General features: G+C 37.0%; 1 protein-coding gene across 8 annotated transcripts in view; it reads left to right on the top strand.

Moving 5' to 3' along the window:
- The window catches only part of RGS22 (regulator of G protein signaling 22), a 65,790-nt gene that overhangs the window by 28,712 nt on the left and 9,870 nt on the right, over positions 1-27,208 (top strand). For 7 of the 8 annotated variants that reach the window (XR_014953443.1, XR_014953442.1, XM_085573898.1 and 4 more), the window contains 10 exons: positions 5,458-5,652; positions 10,133-10,225; positions 10,727-10,875; positions 13,852-14,014; positions 14,629-14,787; positions 16,600-16,662; positions 18,662-18,823; positions 21,706-21,885; positions 23,390-23,530; positions 26,964-27,179. Coding sequence is in view for 6 of the 8 variants with exons in the window: in XM_085573898.1 (XP_085430024.1) it covers positions 5,458-5,652; positions 10,133-10,225; positions 10,727-10,875; positions 13,852-14,014; positions 14,629-14,787; positions 16,600-16,662; positions 18,662-18,823; positions 21,706-21,885; positions 23,390-23,530; positions 26,964-27,179 (1,521 nt within the window). In the remaining 2 variants the exon portion in view is untranslated. Of the gene's footprint in view, positions 1-5,457; positions 5,653-10,132; positions 10,226-10,726; positions 10,876-13,851; positions 14,015-14,628; positions 14,788-16,599; positions 16,663-18,661; positions 18,824-21,705; positions 21,886-23,389; positions 23,531-26,963; positions 27,180-27,208 lie in introns of those variants that run through there. The other variant, XM_085573902.1, reaches the window with a different exon arrangement.

The raw sequence follows: 27,208 nt of genomic DNA, 5'->3' as shown, positions 1-27,208 counted from the left end.
GTTAAACATGCATAGTTTGATTTCCAGGCTCTGCAGCCTGTTCCCAGTTTTATCTGTTATACTCAGTTTACCTAAACTCCCCTTTGCTACACTGAGTCATATTTGGAAACTGTCTGCTTAGTGTTAACATCAGACATAGTATTTTTTCTAAACCAACTAATTGTGCTGTACCTTTCCTTCCATCTCCTGTGTGGGTTAGAATTGCATATCTCATAGTGCGTGCTTGCCACAGTGCAGATCTCAGATAATGACCTCAATAATGAAAATTGATCTTTGTTAGCCCTGATGATTGTCAGGTCATCATTATTATCTTTACTATGGTTATCATCCCCTGAATAGATCTTTAGACCCTCACTTAATGTTAAGTGGAACTGATATTTCCTATAAAAGAGTATTTTAATTGAGCATGCACTTAGCCCACAGTGGTGCTTCAGCACAGTGGTGCTGAAGGCAGAGTAGATTGATTCCATCAGGGAAAGAAACTGCAATAGTGTGATATAATTAGAAGAACTATGAGAAACTTTTAAAATCACTTTGTCAAACTGTGGTCTGATTTTCCTCTCTAAACCTTTTGTAGGAGTATATCCTTTCCACATATTTCAATATATACTGTAATAGAGCAAAACTACTTCACATATCATTGGAACAAATATCTGTAGAGGGCAGGTGAGAGTAATCTGTATATATTACATGTTCCTGAGCATCTGGACATCCTTGAATTTGTCTTCTTTTTTTTCCTGGAGGTTTTACTGGGAAAATAATAGATGTTTGTATATTTATCCAGAATTCTTATCTGAATCAGTTTTATTTGTACAGAAACTCCAAGCAGAGGCCAAGGCATGGATTCCTCCCTCTCCTGTCTCATACTGGGTAAATGGAACTGTTACCCTGTTTAGTTCTTTTCCCCTCCAGCTCTTTTTATGGACTCAGGCTGTGGGCAACTGAATGTCCCCTTAAGTCTGTCTCCTGCATCTCTCCATGCCTGTGTGTGGCTGGGGACCTCCTCACAGCAGATGCACAAGCTGACTATATCTATTCTGTGTCACCATTTTCCTATGTGCTTTATTACAGGCCAAAGCTTACCTTATAGTCTCTGATGGTTTTCATTTTCGTTTCATTTCACACCAGTTTACATTCTTTTTGTAGTGGTTGCATGGCTAAAAATTTAAGGCCCAGGTCTTTTTTACTAATCTTATTTCCAGTGCTGGCCTGGTGGTGACAGCAGAACATCGTACAATCAGTGTTACCAGGCAATTGCAGACAGTACATACACATAGCCATGAAAGTAAATACATCAAAACTAAATATGTGAAACTGTTCCATTAGCATAACTAACAGCTGAAATGTAACATAACAAATCAACACATGTGCTGTAACATTTGGTATCATTCTCAAGCTTGCCTTTTAAGGCTGCAGAAAAATTATACTTGTTTTCATTGGAACACTGTAAAGAGTCAAGCTGCAACCAATCTACAGTCTGCTTACAGAAGGGATGCCTTCCCAAATTCTGCACTCACCTTTGGCACAAGAAGACAGTCACTCCAAAGACTCCTGAGAGAATGTGAATCAGATTCACAGGACATATTGTCATATATATTTTACTATTTATTACAGAAAGAGACATGTAGAGACAGAGTGTTCCATATGTGTGCTGCCTCCTTCCTGTTAGAAACAAGAACAAACCTTGATTGCTGTGTATCTGCTACTCATTGTTTCATTTGTTAAGCATTGCTATCTCAGCTTTATGATAGAGTAATAAAATGCTTTCCAAGGTATATATGCATTCACCTGTGGAAAGAAACTACAGTTGAAATCTGATGGATAAGAATAATGACAAGTATTGGTAATCATAGAGGAACATACACAGTTATTCACTGCATTCACTGTAAATATATGCAGACTAGTGTAAAAAATTTTGAAAATAAAACCGATAAAGAAACATAAAATGTTGGGGCTTAATTTTTAAAAAAGTTATTTAGAATTATAAAACTTAATACAATTGTGAGAAATACAATGTTTTAATGCTAGAATCAATTTAGATAAAGGGAGTCTTCCTTGCTGTGGACTTTTAGGGTCAGATATAAGATTTATGTTAGTGGGAAGTGATGATGGAGGTTAAGGCAGTTTAGCCTCCCTGTTTAACACCAGCCAGTGCATTGCATGCTTCCATCATATGATGCTGCCAAGCAGCTGCACAAGGCCCTCATTTAGATCAGAGCAATATCCATTCCTTTGGGCAGCAGTACAAAGCATTTGGACTTAAATCTTTCTCACATTTCTTGCTTCACTCCAGTCATTCTGAAATTGCTTATCAAAGCCTTCTCATCTGGGGATGAATTCACACCAGAACCCAAGGCCTGTACAATCCCTGATTTGGAAAGTCATAAAATGAGGCCAAAGTCTTAATCTGAATTTTCTAAGCATTTTGTATAATCATGTTTGTGCAATTGTAATTCCAATATGCAAACTGACCAAATTTCCAGATAAGGTTTTGGGTTCCATCCATCACATATTTACATTTATAGGTGCATTTATAGCTGGCACTTAGAAAATATCTTGTGTTTTTCAGTAGGAAGAAAAACTGAATCAACAAGGTTTGATATGCACTTAATATGCTTCAGATTTTTATATGAATTTGTTAACCTGTAAGTTCATTTTATGTAATTTTTCCTGTTCATCCCTTAGGAGATTGACCAATATAACGGTTTCAATATTCCACTGAGAATGAGAAAACCGCAGGAATTCCATGACATGGGAATAAAAAGAGGCTATGATTATTACTTTTTATAAAATGTATCTTTCAAACTGCATTGTCCAGTAAAGGTTGTGAACAGACACTTTTCTTCTTTTTTGTCATGTCTAGAATTCTTCTCAGTTGTTTTTCCTGCAGTCCTTGCAATTGAATCTGTGCAGATATACAGATGCACTTCAACTCTGATGCAAGGGACAGAGGGATGAAAGCTACTACTCATTTCTCTGCCAGCTGCAAGTGCATGTATTCACTTACTTGGTCAAATACCATTGCAATGGATTCTTACGAGAATTTAAATAAAAATATGCTAATTCTCTGACACTGTAAATGTGCATCCTTCAAATTAAGAGGCCATAATGATTACACCACTGAGCATCCGGTTGAGTTTGGAAAAGTGCATTCCTCTAGCTAGCTTAACCACCTCTAAATTTTTGCTTCATGTGTATTGCCAGCCCTAACTATTGGATCTGGAGACAAAGATCTGTCCTTATTATTTTCTGGTTTTGTATGTGAAATTATAAAGAACTGGAAGCAGCTCTGCAGGTAGAGCAGCCTACAAAGACAGTTCCTAATGTGGCAATATATTACAACAGTGATTGTGCGAGCAGATTGTCAGTAGCTTTTGGTCAACACTTCCTAGTCTGGACAATTTCTGACTTGGTAGGCTGATATTTTTTGCCATCTCTAAAGAAGAGTATCAAATATACTCAATTTAAAAAAATCATAAGGGAAGGGAATTCCAGCCAAGAAAAGTGGTGTGTTTGTTTTTATTTTATTCTTAAAACTATGCTCAAATGGTCACTTACTTAAGGAACCAGGTTAATTTGTGCTGAAATATTGAGGACATATTTTTGAAGCTTTTTACTAATTTACAGATCCCTTGTGTGGTAAGTTGTAACAGGTAGAGCAATGTAGTCCTAATGACAGCTGAAATGGTTAACCCCTTTTTAAATATGCTAATTTAAAGATACCACATCTTGATATCATTGGACCTTGCCCTTCTAATTTGGCTAAATTTATACATTAAATGTTTTGGATCTGACTTAACATGATTTAACTGAAACTTTCCTAGTGTTAGAGCTCTTCAAAGTAACTTTCAACTTTTGAAATCACTGTGAATCTAATTAAAGCTGTTAAATTTAAATGTACTTAGGGATCTACTGAGAGGGGTTTAATTTTGGATAAATGTGGTCTAGCTTTTGGGTAAGGCTCTTCCTATGGATGTTCTATTTCTCTTACACCTTGCACCTGCATATTGTTACTGCACTGATAACAGTAGGCACAAACCATTATTTTGCATAAATCCTGCATACACAATAAATACAGTAATCATAACAAGAGCTAACTGGGGGATGGATGTCAGCCATTGTAGCCCTGTATTCCTCTGTGACCTAACACCAGGAGAATCTAAAGGGTTTGTTTCAAATTGTAAAGATCCAAAATAATGGGGATATACTCTATTACTGTTGCTATTTGACAGAGAGAGTCTAATAAATCAACATTTAATTTAAAACAAACAGAAACATAGTTATTTAATGTACTCCAACATTCTCTCCTTGTGCTTGAAATCTAAGCACACCAGTGTTTTATTACTGCTTGAACACAGAGTAAACATATTATTTTCTTCTCTTCTATTGCTTTACAGCTGGATTTTAGCAAAATAGGGAAAATGAGAATTATAAGAATTCTAAATTCTTCATTGTCAAACCTGTGTGATAATAAATAGTGAAAATGGACTTGTCAGTGCTATCCTAGAGAAAAAATCTGATTTTTGCTGCTAATCTGGTCCCTGACTGTATCTTTGAAATATAGTTAGACTTTCACAATATGAAGATGATAAAATATTTATAATTATATGAAATATATTTTGGCAGCATCTTTTTTTACTTGAGTTTCTAGCTGAAGTCAGAATCATGAAGTTTTAGAAAGCTATTATGGAATATCCTCTTCCAAGAGATATACCTGGGGAAAAAACTGTTTTACTCTGAGTTTTCTATGTTCATTTTCATAGCATCATTAACAAAAAATTTAGAAAACAAGAGTTTTACATAAGGGATTGTATTAAAAAAAAAAATTACTCTGTGCTTCAAGGATGAGCTGTTAGGGAGAAGGAAATATCCTCCAGGTTCAGTTTTCTGCTCCTTGTACATATGAATGGCAAACTTGGTGCTTCAGAAAAGAGGCATGTTGTGATTCTTGGTTTGGTAAGGGCTTAGACCTTACCTGTGCAGTGTTATCTTCTGCATGGATCCTGTACAGTAATAAGAGTTTCACCATTGTCAAAAAACTATCAAAGAGAACTTCCACACAGAATGAAATAGTATCATTTTTCATTAATTTTAACCTCAAATTTACAAATTACATCTCTTAGAAGAAGTAAGATACTTTCATTAATTGGCCCAGCACATATTCTGCAAAACAACATTGTGACTTCAAGAGAAGTTCAGTTGGTGTAATAATTGGTTATCTGAATCTACGTATCAGCCAAATAGAACCAAGTGAAAATTGCATTAACCATTTTAATGAGTAAGAGTAAAAATGGCAGGGGGATTCATTACATCAGTAACTGAATTTCGGACTGATCCTAGTTCCGAGCATACAGCAGGGCAGTGGGGGACAAATATGCATTAATTCTCTCCTTCAGTGGTCTGTGACCATTGAAATGTATGATGGCTAAGATACAGTTTTCTTCTGTTTTATTGTAGTTCCTTTATGCAACTTACATTGCTCCATCTGCCAGTATGGACACTGGACTTAATCAGAATAAGAAAAATAGGATTTATCAGAAAATTGACCCAGCTTTTGAGGACCTTTTTGACCCAGCAGAAGAACATATTCTCACTGTCCTGCTGGAACCATGGATGAAGATGGTGGAAGAAGATAAATACACTTACAGAAAGGTAGTATCTGGATGACATCATGAAAAAATCTTAGGGAAGAAAATCTCAAGATCATTCATATGCAACCCTGTTGTGTTTATACTCCAGAAGAGAGAAGTATTACAAGATGTTTTTCTTACTCCTTTCTGTCCTGATATGTAGAAATAGGCTGAGCTTGTGGAGAGCAGACTTCACATCTGAAAGGAAGGTGTGGGCATCATAGACTCCTTGGCCTGTGAATTGGGGAGAAACACATCTTGCTATGGTAAAATTTATCTTTGCACTCAGGAATTTTCATGTTTCTGCAATCAGAAATAATTTTTTATGATGGATTGCCCACAAACACTCTGTATTTTTAATGATAAGCACATAGGTGTTTTTTTAGAGTGTCAGTGCAGTGACAGTAGGTATTTCTGGTGCTTAGAATTTAAGTGCTACTGCTTAGCATAGAGGAAATGTGATATGGTGATTCAGCTGTATTTGCCCCAAACACTTTTTAGATTGCTGCTCTAAAAACGTGGCTCAGAGGTGTATTCAGTTCTAATCCCAAAATGTTCTGAAAGCTTGAATTGAGCATGCTCATGGAGGTCAGAGGAGATGGCTGCAATCCTGACTGTGCCTCTGACAAATAACAAGAAACGGTGATTACAGTGGTGGATACTGTGGCTCTCTGTTCTTTGTAAACTTACCTACAAGTTGCTAGCTGAAGGTCAGACTCCTTCTGGGTGCTGCAAAATGAGGAAAATACAAAGCTATTGGAAAGTGTCCAGAGGAGGGCTATAAAGGTGGTGAAGGGCCTTGAGGGGAAGCCTACAAGGCCTGAGGCCACTTGTTCAGCCTGGAGAGGAAGAGACTGAGGTGGTCTACAACCACCAGTCTCTTCTCTGTGGTGCCCACAGGACCCAAGGGAATGGCCCGAAGTTGTGTCAGGGGAGGTTTAGGTTGGATATTAGGAAAAGTTCTTTCACCCACAGGGTGGCTGGGCACTGGAGCAGGCTCCCCAGGCCAAGCACCAAGCCTGACAGAGTACAAGAAGTGCTTGGACAATGCTCTTGGGCACACGGTGTAACTCTTGGGGATGGTGCTGTGCAGGATCAGGAGTTGACTTAGTAATTCTTGAAGGTCCCTTTAACTCAGGATACTCTATGATTCTAATTTCAAGTCTTTAGCATCTTTCTTTTGGCTATAGAAGGAGAAACTTACAGTGGAAAATCAGGAGACTGAGGGCAGGAAGTTAGTTCTTGTTCCTGTTTTTCTTCACTATGACCTTAGATGAAGCATCTCCGATTTATATGAAATATCATCACTTACTGCTGATACTTCTGTTCGCTTGTAATAACATTCCCACGTTATCCCCTGCAAAATATTTTGAAATCTGCTTTTGCAAAAGTTTTGTAGTACAAGTCTTATTTTTGGTTCTATATCATGCATGAATGTAAGAACAACTAGATGAATTGATACCTAAAAGCAAAGTTGAGAATGGTCTTCTAGCCAGCATTAAATGTTTAAGAACAGAGTATAAGAACAGAAAAGAGACTTTTCATAGTCTTTGATGAGATTTTTTCCCCCGTGGGTTTCTGTAAAATGTATCTTGAGTGATGTATCTTCAGTGTCACTGTAGAAGTGGGTTTCATGGTTTAGTCATGCAATAGGAGAAAAAAATGCATATCTTAATTTGTTTGCAAATGCCTCCCTGATAATTTCACCTCATGCCCTAGTCTTGTGTATCACAATGAACAAGTGAACAATTATTATCTTGTCCTATTCTCAATGTTGTTATGCTTTTACAAGTTTCTATTATATCTCACTTTAATTAGATCATCTTGAAACTCAAGAGTTCTAGACACTTTGGCCTCTCCTCCTACAAAAGGTGTTCCATACCTTTGTTGCACTTATTGCCCCATCTGTGTGTGCTATTTGATAGTCTTTTGATGAGATGCAAGCACTACTCAAAGTCTGGATGCACTAAGGATTATCCAGTGGAAGAACCATGTTTTCTGTAATGCTCTTTGTCCATTCCTAATTGTCCCTATCATTCTAATTGTCTTTTGACTCCTGGTGAACTTTGAGTGGATGTGCAAAACGTAACCTAATAGCCATCTGCAATGATTCCAAGATTTCCTTCCCAAGTAATAACTTCTAATGGAAAGCCCTATTTTGGAGCTCACTGGAATGACTTAATGTTTATTATCATTGAATTCAGCCGGTCTTTTATCACGCAGATGCTAAAGTGTCCTGCTATCCTGCAGTTTTTCACAGTCAATTTAATTTTTTACTTCATGGAATCATTTTGCAAACTTTGTTGTCTCCTCACTCACCTCCTTTTCCAGATAGTTTCTGAATGTTTAAAAAACAACCTCAGTGCAGGTCCCTGTGAGACTCCAATAGGAACCCCACCCCATAATGAAAGTTATTTATTTCTTTGGTTTTGATTTTCTACCTTCTAGTTAATTCGCAAGGGGACTTTCCCTCTCATCCTGTGATAACATAATATTCTTTAGAAGTTTTGAAACTTTGAGAAACTTAGTGAAATGAAATATAGTAATCCAAACACATCTGTAAAATATTTTCTTTGCTTTTCAACATCTTTTCTAACCTTTCAGATAAATTATTTTTTCTAAACTATTTCAGCTATAATTCTTTATGACCTGCAGTGCACCTTGGAATTGATTGATACTTTTCACGAATCTGAAATTTTATGTAATTTCTATTAGACTAATTTTAGTCTTTTGTAATTGTGTATTTTCTGTGTGTACTATCTGTAAGAGTTGTCTAGTGTCTACTGCCGGTCCTCCCTGAGTCAAATCATCAACACAGCCAAGAGTTCTCATACATTGTTTTTACATAAAAAAGAGTCTGCTTTAGAGCTCTCTGTTTTCACTGCTTCTAGTGCAAAGTAAGAATTGAAGAGATATGCTTTTCCTTGCAGTTAATATGTGTGTCAGTTTATATCTCCTTGAGTTAACCGCAGGATAACCTATTGTCCTTTCAGTTTGGAGAATGCGTTACTTTGCAAGTGAGGTTACGTGCAGACTTCTCAGTGCTCTAATAACACAAAGATCTTAATTTGGGCACGAAAAAACAATTAAATCCTTTTGACTGCACAATACAAGTGTTTGTGAAGAATTATAATACACGGACATAAAACAACCTGTTCTAGGAGGCACTACAGTCTCTTTGTACTAGGTGCAGGCTGATAGTTAGGCACACTCCTTCCCAAGCACAAAGACAACGTCTGCTTTGTATTTTGTTCAGTCCCTGGCTCTACTCTTCCCCTTTGTTCTACTCTATATCAGGACTTATTTGGCCCATAATGAAACAAGATATTATATCAAGAATTAGGTGAGTCCAAAATTGTTCAGTTGGGACCTGTTCAATATATATAGTTTTTTCTTTAAATGAAACATGAAATCAAGAGAGTTTCTTTTTACTATTGACTGTCATTCAGCCTCTATCTGCTTTCTCTTTAAACCTTATGAAAAATGTTCTGAATTATTATTTTACTATTTAATTTTAAACTATACTTTCTTTTAAGGGAAAGAATAGCCCAAAGCACTTTATAACAATGGAATAAAGTTACATTGAGCTTGAAGACATTCAGATAACACAGTGATTAGTGTGGTATTCACATTTAGATGGAAGTATCATGAATATTAATCTAAACATTCTCATCTTTCTCTGGCACATAAACACTTGTATAAGATAATCACAGCTCTCTAATCTTTGTAAAGGATATGCAAATCAGTGTACGGCATTGGCTCGATTTTCCTAAATATCCTAAAATCTGCACTGAAATAATTTAGTCAGCCAGGAGGGTCACCAGATAGCTCTTTCACAGTTACTGATTGTACATAACACGAAGAACTGTACTAGCTACATACGGCTTCTAATTAAGTTAAAAAATGCCAACTTCATGAATTCAAATCACACACAGTTAATATTAAGAAAGGGGACAAGACTGAAAGTCAAAAAGCTTTCATCTTTATTGTTTAGATATTTTAACATCTTTCTCATCTTAAATTTCTGTTTCTCCAAATCTGTGGCACTCTTCTTGACATTTCCCTCTTAGAGTCCCAGTTTCAAGAAATGATTTTCTGCTTCTCAGTGGCAGTTTGACATAAAATTTGCTGGTATAGGCAATCAGGTACGTCTGACCCAATATACACCATATAATATATGCACAATATACATGATATACTATGTACACATGAAAATTTAGCAGTTTTAAAAATAAAAGTTATTTGCCTAAAGTTATAGTTAGGTTATTTAGTAGTATTCTGTAGAAATCTGCATCTGATCCTACACAGATGCAAGAAGTTTTTTCTACCAGAGCTAGAATTTTTTGTCATAAGAATGTGACTTCTTGTGTCTTTTAAACATCAGTCTCATTACTGGCAAATGTATGCTTTTCTATCCACTGTCACTGGCAAAGTGCCCATGTAGTTCTCCGTTTTTCTATAATGTGTACTGTAGGGGTGATACAAGATATTATTTTTATTAGGTGGAGTTGGTGGAAGAAACTCAACAGCTGGACTCCGTGTACTTTAGAGAGCTCCAGGCTTTGCATCAAGTGAGCAGTTCCAAGAAGGATGAGGTAAGATAAGTACCTATTAACAAAAACAAACCCTTTCTCTGTCATGGGGGGAATCACACTTTGAGTATCAGCAATGAAAAGCTGACCAGATGCTAGTTTGGAGAAGCAAATGGTCTGATTTCTACCATTCATTTTGAGAATGATTGACAGCCATTGTGTTGATTGGATACACAGGTCTTCTGTCAGTTCCATCAACATCAGACCTAAAGTCTGTGGAAGACCTAAAGTCTTTAGGCCTCAACTCCTGAGTAAATGTCTCCATTTCAAGTGAATTACAGCTATACCTTGGATCATTTGATTATGAAACCTGCAGACACTGATATGTTTAAGCAAACATAAAAGTAAAACTTACTAAGAGCTGGAGCCTTAACTCAATTTATTTTCTTAGTGATTATAAAGCTATTTTAAAAAGATAGGTTATCTATTGCAAGGATTATTAGACTGAGCAAAATACAGAGGTGAAAAAAACAGTTATGCAAACAAAATAATTTCTCCCCTCAGAATACTGTTGCTGACACGGGGGCTCTCAAAGAAGATCACCGCTTGCATCAAACTCCCAAAGAATTGGCAGGTCCTAATCTGTCTGACCTGATCCATGACAAAGAGAAGTTAGAACAGTTCCAGGCTTTTCTTAATAAGCATTCTGCTAGGTACGTTTCTTCATTAATATTATTTTACTTGTTTCTAAGTTCAGAAGAAATATTTGCTAATGATCTTGGCTATCTAAATGTTGACAGATTTTAGTATTTTAAAAAATGTTTTTGCATATTTATGAAACACGCAGACACATTGTTCAGACAACTGAATTGTCTTAGCATGTTTGGGGTAAAAATTCTCCTGTCAAGACATATTTGTATTACAGTTCTGCTTTCAGTTTCTGCTATGATTAGTGGCAAACTCCTGACTAGAACAACTAGGCTATAATGAGTAAAATTTTCTTTTTTTTAGTACAGATTCAGTTTAGTACATTTTAAAAATTAAAGCTGGTTATTATAAAAATGTACAAATAGAAAACAGGCATGTTATTCTCACAGTGTGATAGCAACCACAGTTTTGTGTTTGCTGAACAGATTTAAGTACTGGCTTTTAGAAGGTACAGTTAGGCAGAGTCTTTGAAAAGGTGAGCCTTGTTTGTTTTAAAAGTAAGATCTGAACAGAAACGGACACTTTTTCTTTTGTCTTTAAATTGTCACTTTCTTCCTTTGATCTGGCTTCCCATGAGTTGATGCTTGGTATATTGCCTGTTGCTTCTAGTCAAGCACTGCTGAAGCTTTACATTGAATATTGGTCAGCTTTTTCAAAACTGCCCAGAAAGGAGCATCTGGCACAAAACTCCTCTGGCCAAGGCTCAATGTCATCACTCCTGCTTATCATCACATAGGTTCTCTTTGTAGTGAGAGAGAAATACACACTTCTGGGCACTATATTCTGAATGTAAAATCTAAAACCAATTTGGATGAATCATTCCTAAGATTACTGACTACAAAAGGACTGCAGATAATGAGTTCAGATGGAAATTCTTATGGTATAGCTGCTTATAGTCTAGTGACTGCTGAGTTAGTTGTCTAGAGCAGTGGTCTCCAAACTTCTTGCTCATGCATCTCATCAGTAAAAACTTTTTGAGCATGGAACACCAGTGTGTGTATATATATACATTTTTTAATATGTTATATACATGTGCAAATTAAGTTTTAATATTTTCTTCCTGCCCCTTAACAAATAGTCTGGCACACCCCCTTCACACATTGCAGTTGAGAGACCACTAGTCTTGAGTTTCTCTCTAAGTGGGAAAATGGTAGGAATCAGCAGATAGCAGGTCATGGACAGGTACGCTGAATTACCTCTGGTATTTCCTGCTTTGTTAATCACAGACAAGTCTCATCTTAAGTGGTAGAGCCAGGCAGAGAAATGTTTAATTTTTAAAGCTTTAATTTTTTAAAAATAAACCTTCATAATGAAGAAAAACATTTGAAAAAGTCTCACAAAAGTGTTTTAGGGCTGAGTCCAGACTAGTTACTCTGGAGTACAGCTGGCATGCTACAGTAAAGGTGCTTAATGGTACTATAAGCTGAAGGAATCCTAGAACTAATGCAGTCTGGAAAATTTCAGAAAAAATCAATGAACACATCATTTGCCTTTTCATCAAAACTTATGGTTCTGATAATGTCCAATTGTAAGTGGCACAGGCTGCTGAATACCTGTGCACAAATTCTGGTAAGAAACTAAACAAAGCTCCATTAATTAATACTTTGTTAAATATATAGGATATATTCACACAATTGTAGGACAATTTGTGTTACTTCAGGTTAGTGAATTATCGCTTGTTAGTCTTGCCAGGCTAATTGACTATGGATGTGCTTCTAATCCAGTATGCCAGGATAAGATACCACTAAATGGTTTATCTAACACACTTGAAGATTATATATTTTACTTTTTAAAAAGATGCACATATTTGGTCAGTTGTCATAGGTAGATGCCATGGAGTTATACCATAAACCACAGTAACTTGGATCACTTGCATTTGGGTGAACTTAGTCATGTTGTGATGAACTAGCAAATGAAAGAATTTCAATCTCAATAGAACTTAGGGTTCTGTAAGGATCTCAAAAGACTTTTGAAAGAAGAACATCTGTTCTTAAATCAGTCAGATGCTTTTGAACATGCTACTCATAGATTAATGTTTTGAAAAAGCCAGTTATTAACCAAATGGAAAACTGGAACAGATTTGTCTGAATTCAGTGTTTCATATTTCCTGCTGCAGATACAGTGAATGTACTCACTAAAATGTTCATGTAATTTCAGCTAATAAGATACTGTCAGAAAATAGTCAAATAAATTAAGCTGAAATTGCAGATATGTCATTTACTCTGTTGTCTGGTTTAGAGAACAAAACCATTCTATGATTCTATGAAAACAAACTTAAATTTATATTTTGCACTCAAATATTATGGACAATATATAGATTGAGAATTGCAACATTGAAATGATTTGTCACTGACTATGACTAATGAAATAAATAGTAGAATTGGAAAATTATGAGAAAGCAGACCACAAAAAGCCCTAGAAACAAATTTTGCCATTAATTGTTTTTATCTGCTCAGCTGCAGACTGACTTAAACTCTAGCACTTCACACAGGCAGGAAGGGGGTGATTTCTTGGGCTGATGTTCCCAGCTGTCATCCCTGCTCCTTTCTCAGGCAATATAACAAGGAGGCAGAGCAGGAGGCATCACCTCATCTCTCAGGGGCTCACAGCCTCAGTACTGATTCAAATTCTATTTCACTCTTCATTCTCTTTGTGAGCTCCGCATAATAGTTCTGATCCACAGTCCCTGCTGGATTTAGCAGTGGCATATTGAGGAGGTTATTCCTTTCAGGGTACCCCCAGATGGCACCCTAAGTGAGATGTCTAAGATGTAAGTTTGCTCTGCCTGTTCAGGAAGTATGATGGTCTCGCTGATGGTACTAGCAGAGAAAAAATTACATAAAATTTCAGCACAATCTGACATGGTATTTCGGTCTTGAATACTTTGGAATGGTATGGTTGTGGTTAAACTAGTAACTCCTTAGAATGTTGATGAAATTAACTCAATATTGAAATAACATTCTGTTTAAATTTGTTTGTAGCATGGATCTCATGTGCTGGCTAGATATTGAAGAGTTCAGAAAGATGCTCCAAAAGGATAAAGAAAAAAGTGATGAAAAATCTAAAGACATTAGAACCAAGTACTTAAACAACAAGTACTTCTTTGGACCAAACAGCCCAGCTACCAGAGAACAAAAAGAAAAGGTAGCAGTTACAGAGCCATTCATAAAGAACAATCACTGTGACTGTGATAAAAATCCACAAGTGGGTCTGCTCCAGCTTTTCCTCAAGCTATCTCCTCAAATCTTACCTATATTTTTGGCCAGAAATATGGTTCTATTCTGTTTGTATAGGTCCCTTCCTTCCTTCCTGTTCAGGCTTTTCCTCTCTTCCTCTTACAGAATATTTCTCCTGAACTGTGATCTGAGGCCACAGCCGGAGTATGCACAAGATAGCTCAAAAAAAGTGTAAAAATTACTTTCAGGCACAGTGACTTGTTCCAGCTTCCTATTTTAGTATGTCAGTAAAGCCACAGACAGCAAGTCTGAGCTGTGGTGCTCTGATATATCTTGATACTTAGGCAATTTACTTGGTCAAGCTGGGGTATTATTCACCAGAGTCTGTATCCTATTATAGGTAGGGATAAATATAATCTGTTCCCTTTTATGAAAAGTACATGTGAGCCTTGGGTAAGCATGAATTAAGTGCTTTGCTTACAGTTAAGCTCATGCTTTGCTAAATCAAGGATGCAGAGAGATAAAGGACTTTTGGTATACACAAACGTTTATGTCATATGTTATTGTATTTGGATTGCTTAGCTAATGCACTCAGGTGGAGGAAGGAGACAAAGCCTTCATGATCAATTTTCGGCAGCAGTTCTGCTAGAAGTTCAGCAATGCGTCCAGAAGAGATTAGAAAAACAATGGCTGCCATTGTTCCTGGCAGATGAACACCTTGGGGCAGAGGAGCAAGCAAAGGTAATTTTTTAACAACAATAACACATACAGACATTATTTTTTGTTTGGCTCATAATTTACCATTGGAATAGAAAGGTTCAGAGGAAAAGCAGCCCATAATTTACTTTCAGTTACATTGAAAGAGATGCTGTAGCATGTACAGGTTGAAACATTTGTCTTGGTAAGTGTGAAGGCAGTTCATCTGAAGGCTTAGTTTAGCTGACAGTATTGTTGTTAGATACCAAATCTGAAGCAGCTGGTGTTAGCTCTGCTGCCATCCAGGCTGCCAGGAGAGTGACCTAATTTTTGCTGTACTGCTACACTCTCCCTATGCCATTTTGCCTTAGCCTTACAGTTGCACACTGAAGAAACACTGCTTTGTGTAATGGATTTTTTCCAAAGGGACCAGAACACAAGCAAATGAGTGAGCTTCCCATGCCATAATTCTTTCTCTTATGCTGTCTACATTCTTCCATCTGGAGCTGCAGTGCCTGTAGAATCAACTTCAGAACTTGTGAAATTCTTGAGTGGGGAGGTTAACTGCTACAAGCCTTGCTCCAATTGGTTACTTCAGAAAGTTGCCAAAAAGCTGGGAGTGAGAAGCCTTTCACTCCTGCTGGTTCATTAGAAAGACTGAGGAATGGGCAGAGCTAACATCTGCCTTTTATGAATGCCTCTGTGGCTGTGATCCATGTAAGGGGATCATCCTGCTGGTGACAGAGGCAAAGACTTGGTGTGTTGCCCTTCCACAGCAGCTCTGACATGTGAATGTCATAGCAGAAGGAAACTTCAAAATTCAACGAAGCAGCAACATGCAACTGCATCGATTCATGAAACTTGTTTTCTATCATCTTTGTAACATCATGAAGCTAGTCAGAAGTGTTAGAAATGCATGTAAATGGAATATTTTCCATTGATTCAGAGCACTAAGCAATCTGAAAAGTATAGGTTTTAATAACAAAAACTGTAATTTTAACAATTATTATGTTAAGTACATTTTAAAAAATCCTAACCCTCTGCCTTTTTTAAGCTGAACTCTGCCTCCTTTACAAGCCCTGGCAGAAGACCAATGAGGTTAAGCTGCTTCCAGGTCAGGAAGCTAACTTATGCCTCGTTTTGCACCTGCTGCACTGTGTTAGCAGGGAGATTAGCCCAAGTAGTTTAGAAAATGCTGTATTCAACTCAAAAAACCAGTTTACAGGAAAGACATACTTCTAATGAACTTTTAGTCTTTCCCTAACTCTATTTATGTCCAATTGCTCTTTTCTCTTTCTTATTGAAAATTCAGAGGATGAAAGGATTCTTTGAAGAAAGTATTTTAGAAGAAGTGAAACCAGATGACATTCTCCACTGGCTTTATATTTCACAGTGACAAAACAGTGTGGGCATGCTATGGAGTCCTTATTCAGGAAACCTACCCTTTGTTTGAGGTGTAATTTAGCTACAAAGAAGTTGCAGGATCAAGTCTGTGTTTCTGATACAGCTGTACAAAGGAACTAAAATGATTTCATATTTTAAAAAAGTCAAACCCAAAGTTTATTCATCACATAAGTGATCCCTCAGAACATTATGGGTACAGTAAACTCCAGTACCAGTGGAGTGCATAGTTTGACTGTTATTGCCTCTGGTCTTCTCTAATTCCCCAGTCTTAATGAGCAGGTACTTATTTATAGCTGAAGAAGAGACGTCATTCTGTGTGAGTCCACAACGAGTTGCAGACATAAAATCCATAAGAAGACACATAAACTATTCTGCCACTGGGTTTTTAATCATTAAATGGCTAATTAAAAAAAAAATAAAAAAATTGAATAATAATCTTTTGTTCAACTATAGATAAAGGACATAACTGAACATCTTTCACACAAAGACCAGCAAAAGACAACCAGGATGTGGAAGGTGAGTGAAATTTACTATATCTCTTGTGCCTGCAGATTCACAGTCTTTTTCCTCTGGACCTTGCACACTCTTCACAATTTCCCTGTTGACAGTGTGTGACCCAAATGTAATGCTGTTAAAAGCAATCATGACTGTACTGGTTACAGTTGACTGATTACTCACATTACTCCTGAATTTAGCTCCCTGCTAGATGTTTCTCTCCCTTTCTGTCTGGAGAGGTCATACTTGAAAATAAAGGTCTCTTTTCCTGGGCTTTGGAGCACTATTAACACTCCTTAAACTAATATTGTACCTCTAATTCAAATTTATCTGTATTTTGCATGCAGTGGACTTATTTGGACAAGCTGTTCATTCCAGCATCTGGTAGTTTATTTATTATTGCAAGTGGATTACGTGCAGACACAAAAGGGAATGTGAAGTATGTAGCAGAGTGGGCAGGTTTAATCATATCTCACAGTATCTGTTTAATTTAGAATTGTATTTTAATCTCACAGCACTGAGATAATATCAAATTTAAACTTTCTAAACCTTTGTAATAATAGATTTCATAAGATGTTTGCCAGGTTTTTTTCCTCTTGAAGAGCAGTGAACTTTTTGTGATTGCCAACATACAAGTTGTGTACATTTGTTCAGTTGAACTTTTATTGTCTGTTGAAATCAAACTAGAGACCTGGTCACCAATTATCCATGCAAACCATCAGCACAAAAGGGATGCAGAGTGCATGTGGGTTCTGTTAACTGAGTTTTCCCTTTGTCTGTTTGTCAGGAAGATGGTTATTCTCCATGTTCTGCTTCAAGGTTGTTGACCCATAAAATAAGCAGTGTTTATATAGTGGTATAGGGATGGAATCAATGCTTTGTTCTTCCTTTCATGAAGATGCCCTAGAAATAATTTTTCTCAAAAGTCCCCTAAATTCTGGTCACAGGGAATAGAACATGTTTGGAGAATTAGAGAAGGGCTGAGAAGATCCAACCCTACTGCCTAAACTGAGCTACCTTTATTTTCACCCAAGGACCCTCTGGACAGCCACCACCCTCCTTGCCAGGGTAGGCTGTCACCGCTAGCAGGCTCTGTGACAGGACACTGAGCATAACCCCTATTTTTAAGATAAGTTGCAGAAACCCTTTCAGCTTAGGATCAGGTTAGATTTCCAGGACTTTTGGCAACAACTAAAAATGTTTCTGACTGATGCTCACCATTGAACAGCACTCCACCCCTCTAGGACTTGAAGAGTTTTAAACCACTTTTAGATGGTTTCCATTCATCCATCTGATAACAAAAGGGGGTTGTTTGGCTTGCTCTTCAGCAACAGCACAAGAACTGTTTGTTCAGGAAGGCAGGCCAGCATGAACTTCAGTTCAAACAAACTGTCCCTGCATAAGCCATCTTTCTTTCCCCACCCTTTCCTGGCTGCCTACTGTTGTGTGCTTGGCAGCATGAGGATTTCCAAAATGTCTCAATGACTTTATTTTACTATTGGTAGCTTTATTTCATGGAGAGCAAACTCTCTGGCTTCTGTGGGTGATCATAGCAACACATTTCAGACCTCATTTTGTTGGTGAGATCCCTGTCAGAAGCATTTTACAACTTTAAGCTATGTGGTTTGTGTGTTCCTTTTCCTTTGTTTGCTTGCATACAACTCAAACTGTTCTCTAGAAAAGTAGCCCATTACCATAATCAATAACAAGAGCTGTTTCTATACTTTGTAGTATGCAGTCATATGGTCTAAATCATTGTCAGTCATTTCCTCTCCATCACATCTTCCAAAAAATGTTCCCCAAACCAAACTGGGGAGAAAAAAAAAAATAAAAAAAAAAAAAAGGAAAGGAAGAAATGAAACCTTGCCACATTTTATTGTATCCATGTCATAAACTCATAAACTACTGAAAGTTAGGGTCAGTGCAAAGATAAGAATCAGACAGTTTACACTAACTAATGCCTTTGTTATTGCTTTTTGAAACAAAGTTTATTTGGTGCATCTATTTCTTCTTTTGACAGCATGTGGACAATAAGAGTATTTCTTCATCTAGTGAAATTATTGCTTTCCGCAAGGCGCTGTTGGATCCAGTGACAGCAAATCTGTTTCAACGCTTTGTGGCACTGAAGGGAGACCTCCTGGGGAACGGAGTGCTCTTTTGGCAAGAGGTGCAAAAGTATAAGGTATGGTGGTAAAACAGAGCAAAGGGAATAGCATTCAATTTGTAAGCAAATGCATCCATTCTTGCATATTAGGAGAATTTTAATAAAAATATCTATAGGCATTCTGTTGTTCATAGTAAAGCTCTTTCACTGTTTAAACTGTGTTTTTTTGTCAGTGAAAATCCTCACTTCTGAAGAGTAGCTATTCTTGACTCAAATTCATTATCCCTGTATTTATGCTTCTTCAAACTATAGCATTCTGAGTCTTTAAAGGAGCACTGCTATCTTGCTAAGGCCCAGAGTTTGGTATACATCTGTTGAGCAATAGAAATATGCAAGCATTAAAATGTTCATTCTGTCTTTATAGCTGCTATCTGAATTTGGTAATTTCTCAAAATTGAGGTAACTTTAAAATTCAGTCAAATCTACAGATGTAAAGATGGTATCTATCAAAAAAACCCTATATATACCATGCAGACCGCAGCTCCCTAGTATTTTGTATAATCAAATTTGACTTGAGCTTGGGACCGAAGTAAAATGTGATGGGAAAAGTCACTGGGGATTATGTCTCTCTCCATATATGTAGTTTTGTGAAATTGCTTGTGTGGGTTGAAACACAATGGAAAACCTCTGGAGTTAAACTTTGAATCACACTGCAGTCTCCTAGAAATATCCTGGACAGAAGGCAAGGACAGCACAGATCTTTCATGTATTCCTCATTCCTTTTGCCTCTGGGATATTCCTGATGCAAAAGTGCTACCAGAGTGCAGAACCTCTCCTTGGCTCCTGAACATAGCCTACATGGATGTGGCAGGCAGGGAGTATGAGATTAGCCAACCTGCTCAGAAATTGGGCTGTAAACACCATTGCTGTTGCAGTAGCACTTGGAGATCCATTGCAGGCATGTAGGTGTACTTTCACTGTTTAATTTTATTAATTTGAATTTGGTGTCTGCTTTAGAAGCTGAAGCTCCTATTTCCAGGGGACAATCTCTCTTCCCCACAAAGGCTCTGATCCCCAGGCAGGGGATCACTGGCTGAAATACTCTCTGGGGGTGCTGCTGGCTCTCTCATGGTTACAGAGTGACTAGTTCAGATTAAACCTCTGGTATGAAGGCACCCGGTGTTCCATACATAAACCCTTTTCTAGATATTTGAAGTTGTTTTGAGACTTGTGATTCTTCATTGCTACATTATGGAGGACATGGAAACTTTCTGCAAATTAATGTGGAGCGTGGTGTTAACTCTTTTTCTTTGTAGAACTTCTTTCTGAAGAAAGCCTTCATTGTTTTTTGTGCCACCCCCTTTCCTGCATTTATGTTAATTTTATTTGTCTTGTTATCCAGAAAAAGTAGAATCTGACCATATTTCTCCATGCATGCAATTTGTCATGGTTGGCAGTTGATGCTCTTTGTAGAAGCAAAGGGCTGGAGTAGTAGGAGTGTTGTGGGTCAGGCTGAACTGCAGGAATATTGCCAAAGGCGTGGGCAGCACTTTGCACAGTGCATACTTGTATTGTCTGAGCCCTATCATGCCATCAATTTAGACAGAACTCCCTTTAGCTGTCAATGACTGCATCGCTCCCCATAACCCATGAGGCTGGAGACTCATCTTGGGACAATCCAAAAACAAGATTTTTTTTTTTTAGCAAATATGAAGAAACATAGTTCTGTGGATCATTTCCATCTGGTTATCTATGCTTGGTCTCATCTCTCTTCATATTATATGACTTGTTTGTCTTATTACAGCTCTCTGCCTTCTATGCTAGATGAGCGAAGAAAGCCATAATATATATTCTTAGGATATACTGAATATGTTTTTGCATTGCCTTTCTTTATTATAGTTGTTATTATAATTATTTTTTTTTCCTTCCCAAAATTAAAAATATTCATAACAAAGCAAGCCAACTCTTTCACATACCACATTTCTGGTTAAAAGTCATGGTTTCGATTTCTCTGCAAAGTAAATATATAGCCTTCTATACCAAAACTAAATTCAGATTCTTCATTTAAAGAGCTCTCTTCCTGAAAACTCGAGTGCTCACTGTGCTTCTATGATATACATGACAGTCTTCTAGTGTCATATAAATTTCTTGAAATGTATGGATAAAGGGAAAGTTCATGTTTCGAAGTGTTGTAAGGACACTCTTTGAATTATGTTTTCCTCATGTCAAAGTCCAATGTTGGCATCGTCAGGGTGTCAAAACACAATAATAACAGACTTTACAAGAACAATAGGATCATATTTAAAAAGTAGAAAACTCCAATGTTCCTTTGACATCTCACTCCTGTAAGTTCAGGTTTGTTTTGTATTCTATAGTGTACAGAGTTTTTTCAAACCCTGAGGTTTTGGGAAATTAGAAAATCTTAATGAATGGTGAAAGTAAAAGATTTCAAGAAATGGAAGATTGTACTGGTAGCTGACATTGTCCCCTCTTGTGACAACATTCGTGGTTAGAATATCTTGTACCATCTAAATATTTCCCCTCTTTTTTTGGAGCACTTAAAACATTTCTTTATCTTTTAGTTATCATGGCTATGCAAGTCATAGCAGGCTCATTGTGAAAATCAGTGCATTTCACACTTGTAGATGTGTTTCTCTTTTCATAAATGTCTCCTATTTGCCAGTGTGCACTTAAAATCTATGCTGTTCCATTCAAACATACAGGCAGAGATTATCACCTAAAAGCAGTGATTGCTATGCATCTGCATTTGCAAACCAGAAGCCCCATTCATATCTGAAGTATGGTTTTGACCATGCACATTTACCAAAAGAATTTTGCACTGCATACTGAAAAAAATTTATTGTATAATTATTTTTGTTTGACTCTTTGATCAGTGGTGCCCTATAAAAGTTCTTGCCTATGTCTCCATTTGACTGAAAATGGTATTTTTAATCTTTCAGGACTTGTGCCATTCTCATTGTGCTGATGCCATAGTTCAGAAAAAGATCACAGCTATTATTGACTGCTTTATTAATTCTGCCATACCCCCAGCTTTGCAGATTGACATCCCACCTGAACAAGCAAAGAAGATTGTGGAGCGTAGGAAAGAACTAGGACCTTACATTTTTAGAGAGGCACAGGTAAGAAGATGAGTGAATCTGTAATAGATCTGGCTAGGGACTGAGTGCCTGATTTTAAGAACAGTCTTCATTGCTTATGTGACAGTTAGGACTCCACACACAAGCCTGGGCTTGAAGGAGAAAGCTATGGTAATATATATCAATGAATGTAAGGTGGAGATGGAAGAGAGTCTTCAGATATGTACTGCTCAATAAAGAAAATCTCTGACAGCTAGTTGATCCTGGAAAGGTGTTATCCAAGTCTGTGTTACGAATTCTGGCAGTAGAAATGAATTCTATGTTCTTAATTGCTTGTTCTTGGCCACTTGGTTAATGTCACAGAAGTAATTTGGAGATAGAAAGTCTGTGGTTTTCATGTTTTATGAAAGATGCAGATGTGAGTAAAGCACAAAGACAGCTTAACTTGCTGAATGTCTTTCCCTCCTTTATTACAGAAAGCATGTATTAAATGGCTGTAGACAATTTTCTCTCTGATCTTTCTATTAATCAGGTTGACTAGCAATTTTGGAACCTTTACTACAGACTTATTATTTTCTTATCCCTTGATACTGCCTTATCTTCTAAGTCCAAGAAAATATTTGTTTTTCTTTTCCTATATAATTGCCACCAATGCCTTTAGACATCAACTGTGAGTCCATAAAGTGTTTGGATGACAAGAGAAGAATGATTTCTCAGAGAAAAGGGTTTATATAGATCCTAAGAGAAAGGGAAGTCTTGTTCCAGCCTGTGTAAAACCCAGTGAACCCCAGAAATGTGGCACAAAACCAAAGGAAGAACTAGGCCAGAAAGCTGTGACTGGAACCTGACAGTGGCTCACATGTCACTTTCAAGCCTGTTGAGCCAGAAGCAGTGAGCAGGCTTGGCTCCTTTGAAGCCAGGTTTCTCAATGCAAATTAAATATCTAAATAAATTGAAGAATGTGAGCCTTAGTACGTGCAGCAACAGAATTCACTGAGCCCCTCTGTTTGCTTTTCTAAAATTGTTTTTCTTATTCTAGTTCAAAAACGACCCTGTGAGAGATTATATCATTTAAAAATTATCCAAGATTTGCTCATAGATCTGTAATGTGGTTTAAGAGCCTTTCCAGAGGCAAAAAAGTATTTCCTTTCTCTTAAGGAGGGGGAAAAAAGCCCTCTCCCTAATGAACTGAATATTTGAAATACTTGAGCAGAACAGTGGTGCAAAAGCAATTCTACTAGTGTATATTTTATCAAGAATACTTGTAAAAAGTGATGGATGTTTTCATTAATGCAAACAATTGTTTAGGGAAATATAAAAAAAGAAAGTGCCTTTTAACTGTGTTTTAGGAAGATTTCTCACCAGTAATAAACACACTGATGAAAAGCATGTGCTGAGCAAAGCTGAGCTGAAATGTCAGGACAGAGTACGTGGGAGGAACAAGGCTGTGTGTTCAAAAAAAATAGTTATCTCATTCTGCATTTTATTTTACAGTCAACTGTTTCCTTAATACGGTCAAGATTGACTTTATTTTCTTTCTGCACAGATGAGTATTTTTGCTCTTCTGTTTAAATTTTGGCCAGAATTTTGTAAATTCCAAAGCAGTCCGGAGAGTAACAAAATTCTAGTTGCCTTGGAGAAAAAAGGGGAAAAAGAGATGCAAAAGATGGAAGGGATAACAGCAAAGGTAAGGCTTGTAAAGCTTCAGGTGACCACTGATGACCTAAATAAAATGAGCAAAGATACATAAAATAGAATATCCCTTTCCCAGCCTGATCCAAAGCTACCTAATCTTGTTAGATTTCAAGCTTTACATGCAACCCAGTCCTAAGGTGATTAGTTCTCAGTCCTGCCAATACATACATATATGTTGGACTTGAAGCAGGTGAGTCAATGGAATGCTCCTTTAATTATTAACCAGAAGAAAAAATGTATTTTAGTCACCTTTTGTGCCAAGGGAAGAGTGAAAAAGAAGACTACATTAAGAACAATAAATATGTGTACAGTCCATGTGTACTGTGGGCTATTGCAGATCTGTTTGTGCTTTCATGATGTATTGTCTTATATTAGAATTTATGTTCTGGACCACAACTGAAATCAAACCAAACCCAAATCAAAATTGATTCTATACCTGTTTTCCAGAAGGACCATTTGAAAGTCCTGCACATTATTAAAAAACATATTTATGTGATAATTCCTTTGCATAATCTTTGCCTTTTCTTGAATATTTCTCAGCTGTGAAAGTGAAATTGTTAGACCTGTTCACAGCAAGTTTCCAGACAGTTTCAGCACATTAACAAAACTGACCTCTACAATGGAATGCTTGTTTGTAAAATTGTTTTTCTTGGATTTTTAAAATTAATACATAATGGACTTCTTTTTCTATTGATTATAGGCTTTGAAAAAGTTTATTTTTTATTAAATACAATTGTTTGGCAAGCTTTGAGGAAAGAACATTCTTTTAAGGGCAGAGAACTGGACTTGCAAACTATAATAAGTAGCATTACAGAGAAGACCTTTCTGTATTCTAAATACCATGTAGATGTGTTGAGATGTTCCACGTAGTATGAACCACACAGGTATCTGGACAGATAGAGACACAGGCCCATAAGGATGTACATACATTGTTATTCTTTATGCACACGAAAGCTGAGGACCAGTGAAGCATTACTCAAGACCACACACCAATGTCAAGGGAAGTCTAAAATCCAAGAACTCATCTTACTTTCTCCAAAGCACAATGTCGCCATATGCATGTGTCTGCCAAGGCCATTGGCAATACTGATAGTGCAAGAATGCAGTATTTCAAAGTAATAAACTTTTGCATTTTTAGACTTATTTTCCATCTGTTTGTTGCCTGTGTATGAGATTTCTGATTATGATCAAGGAATAAATAGCAAATCTTAGGCAGGAGGGCAAAAGCCTAGCTTTTATGGAGAACAAAGGGGAATGGTGACTTATGCTTCTAAGCAGGGAAATAGAGTAAGAAATTTTAGAAAGTGACAGAGAATGCAGCTTAGTAAACAGCTTGTAGACTATTCTTCTCTTCACCAAAAAAAAACCAAAAAAAACAAAAAAAACCCACAAACCAGTAAACCAGTTACTTTTAAAAATCTCTTAAAAGAATGGGTGCAACACATAATTTTTTCCAATATTTAAAAAATACTTTTCCCTTTCTGGTATTGTTTAAAGAATTTGCCATTTCCTGTTCTCTTGCCTGAGATTTCTGATCTCTCAGTGACAACATAATTCAAATGATGCAGTATCCCTGAAGGATACTGATAAGATTCATCTAACATGAGAGCAATAGCAGGTTCACTTGTTGGCTTGTGGAAGGTGATGATTTCTTGGCAATGAAAATAAGGACTGTGTTCCTCTGCCCTACCAGGCTCATTGAACAAGAGCAAAGCTCTGGCAAGGGCTAGAAAAAGCTTTTTTATATATATATTTCCTCTCCACCCCACAAATCAGTTGCTGTTTTGGGTTTATGTCAAACAGCACAATCATAGTCCTGGGGAGGAATTTGCTTTCTTCTTTCATTACACGTGTATCCCCAGGGCACTGAATCTACTTGTGCTCACCTCAGTTTTAGAACTGAACAGATAAGAGTTGGACTTTCATGTAGTATAGTGGAAAAAATGGGCAGACAAGGAGCTTTTCACTGAGCAATGATGCATAACTTGGTATTGTTTGACTATCTCAATATTTTTTGTTTGCCTATTTGTTATTTAAGGGGAAAATTCTACCAAAGGCATCCTAGGAATTGAATTTTTCCTTTGTTAGCTGCTAGATGCACATACCACATACTTTCAAATATATAAGTCACTTTTGCAGACTGCCTTGATGCCAGTACTAGTATTTTGTTATATACATGACAACATTTTATCTCCAAAATAGATTTTAGATTTTTTTGCTTTCAAGTGCACAAAATAGCTCTAAAATTTTAGCTTTAACTTACGTTGTAGATTTGAACATACTCTTTCCATGTCCTTAGCAAAGAAAGCCATCAGCATTATTTTCCTTTTCCATGTTTCTGCTATGTCTCTGAGCAATGAGCTTATTTGTTAGTAAGTGGTGTAATGGCATGGGCTCTAAATCCACTATAATATTGATTAATGTATTATGAGAAGTCATTATTAAAGACCTTGCTTAATTCACCATTCTCATTGAGAGAGCCAGCAAACATAAACTGCAGTGTAATAGTATTCACAGTACCTCTGTGTTTGCATTGGCATCCCCATTCCACTAGCTGAGTGTGCCACAGAAGTTACCAAGCCTGTTTCTGCAGAGAAGAGATCAGCATCACACTGCCTGGGCAGTTCTGTACCCAAAAGTCACTCTTACAGGACAGTGGGAATTATGAGGAAGAAAAAGGCACTTAGGGAGCAAGGAAACGAGACAGTGTGATCCTTTTCCAGATTTTTCAAAGACTTGCTAAGTGACTTTGGGAACCATTTTTTTTTATTACTTTCTCACTTGGAACATGGGAGGGTTATAATACTCAGCTCTTAGAGAGACCTCTTTGTGACATCAAATATGAACATCGGTTGATGATTATAAAGAGTTTTAGGATCATCAGACAGAATGTGCAAAGGTGAAACAAACCAACATGAAAATGACAGTTCGTCATGACCAGAGCAGTTTGCCAAGGGTTACAATGCCTTGTTCTTCACTGTAGATTGTACATTGCCTCCTTTCCTAACTTGTATACTGTAGTTCATACACGGCTACTAGACCAACCTGGAATTAATCACAACAAATCCTGCCTTCTACATTTATGCTCAAGGCCAAATTAGAGGCTCTGTTCTTAAAATATGTTCTGTTGAAGATCTGCCCTGTCACCTAGGTATATTTTGGAGCAGGTATTGAATCTGAAAGAAAGATGATCTGCAGGAGTGTAGAGCACAGGGAACATGAACTAGAACGAAGAAATGCTTTAAAAAAACAGCTGCTATTTTAAAATATGCTCAGTGTGATGAATTATGAAACTAAGCATTACAAAACATTACTGAAAATGACACTATCTCATTTCCAATGAAGGTTTTTGGTTCCTCAGACTTTTTTTTTTACTTTAGCTCTGAAATTGTTGTTCACATCTAATTATGAGGTGTTTTTTACAGGGCAAAGAAGCAGGGAAAAAACTCATTAATTTGGCTCAACTTAAGTCCTTGACTCAACCCAAGTCCTTGACTCGACGCAAGTCCTTGACTCAGCCTGAGCCCTTGACTCAGCTTAAGCCCTTGACTCAACTGCCAAGGAGTGTTTTGCTAGATGAGCTTGATGTGAAGAGAAGATCATCAACACTTTTAGCATCTACAGAAGGACATGGAAGGAAGGTAAATAATACATGTTTCTGCAAATATCT

This window comes from Lonchura striata, chromosome 2, assembly GCF_050655825.1.
Source record: "Lonchura striata isolate lonStrDom1 chromosome 2, ASM5065582v1, whole genome shotgun sequence".
NCBI lineage: Eukaryota > Metazoa > Chordata > Aves > Passeriformes > Estrildidae > Lonchura > Lonchura striata.
This window is presented reverse-complemented; position numbering and strand designations above follow the sequence as displayed.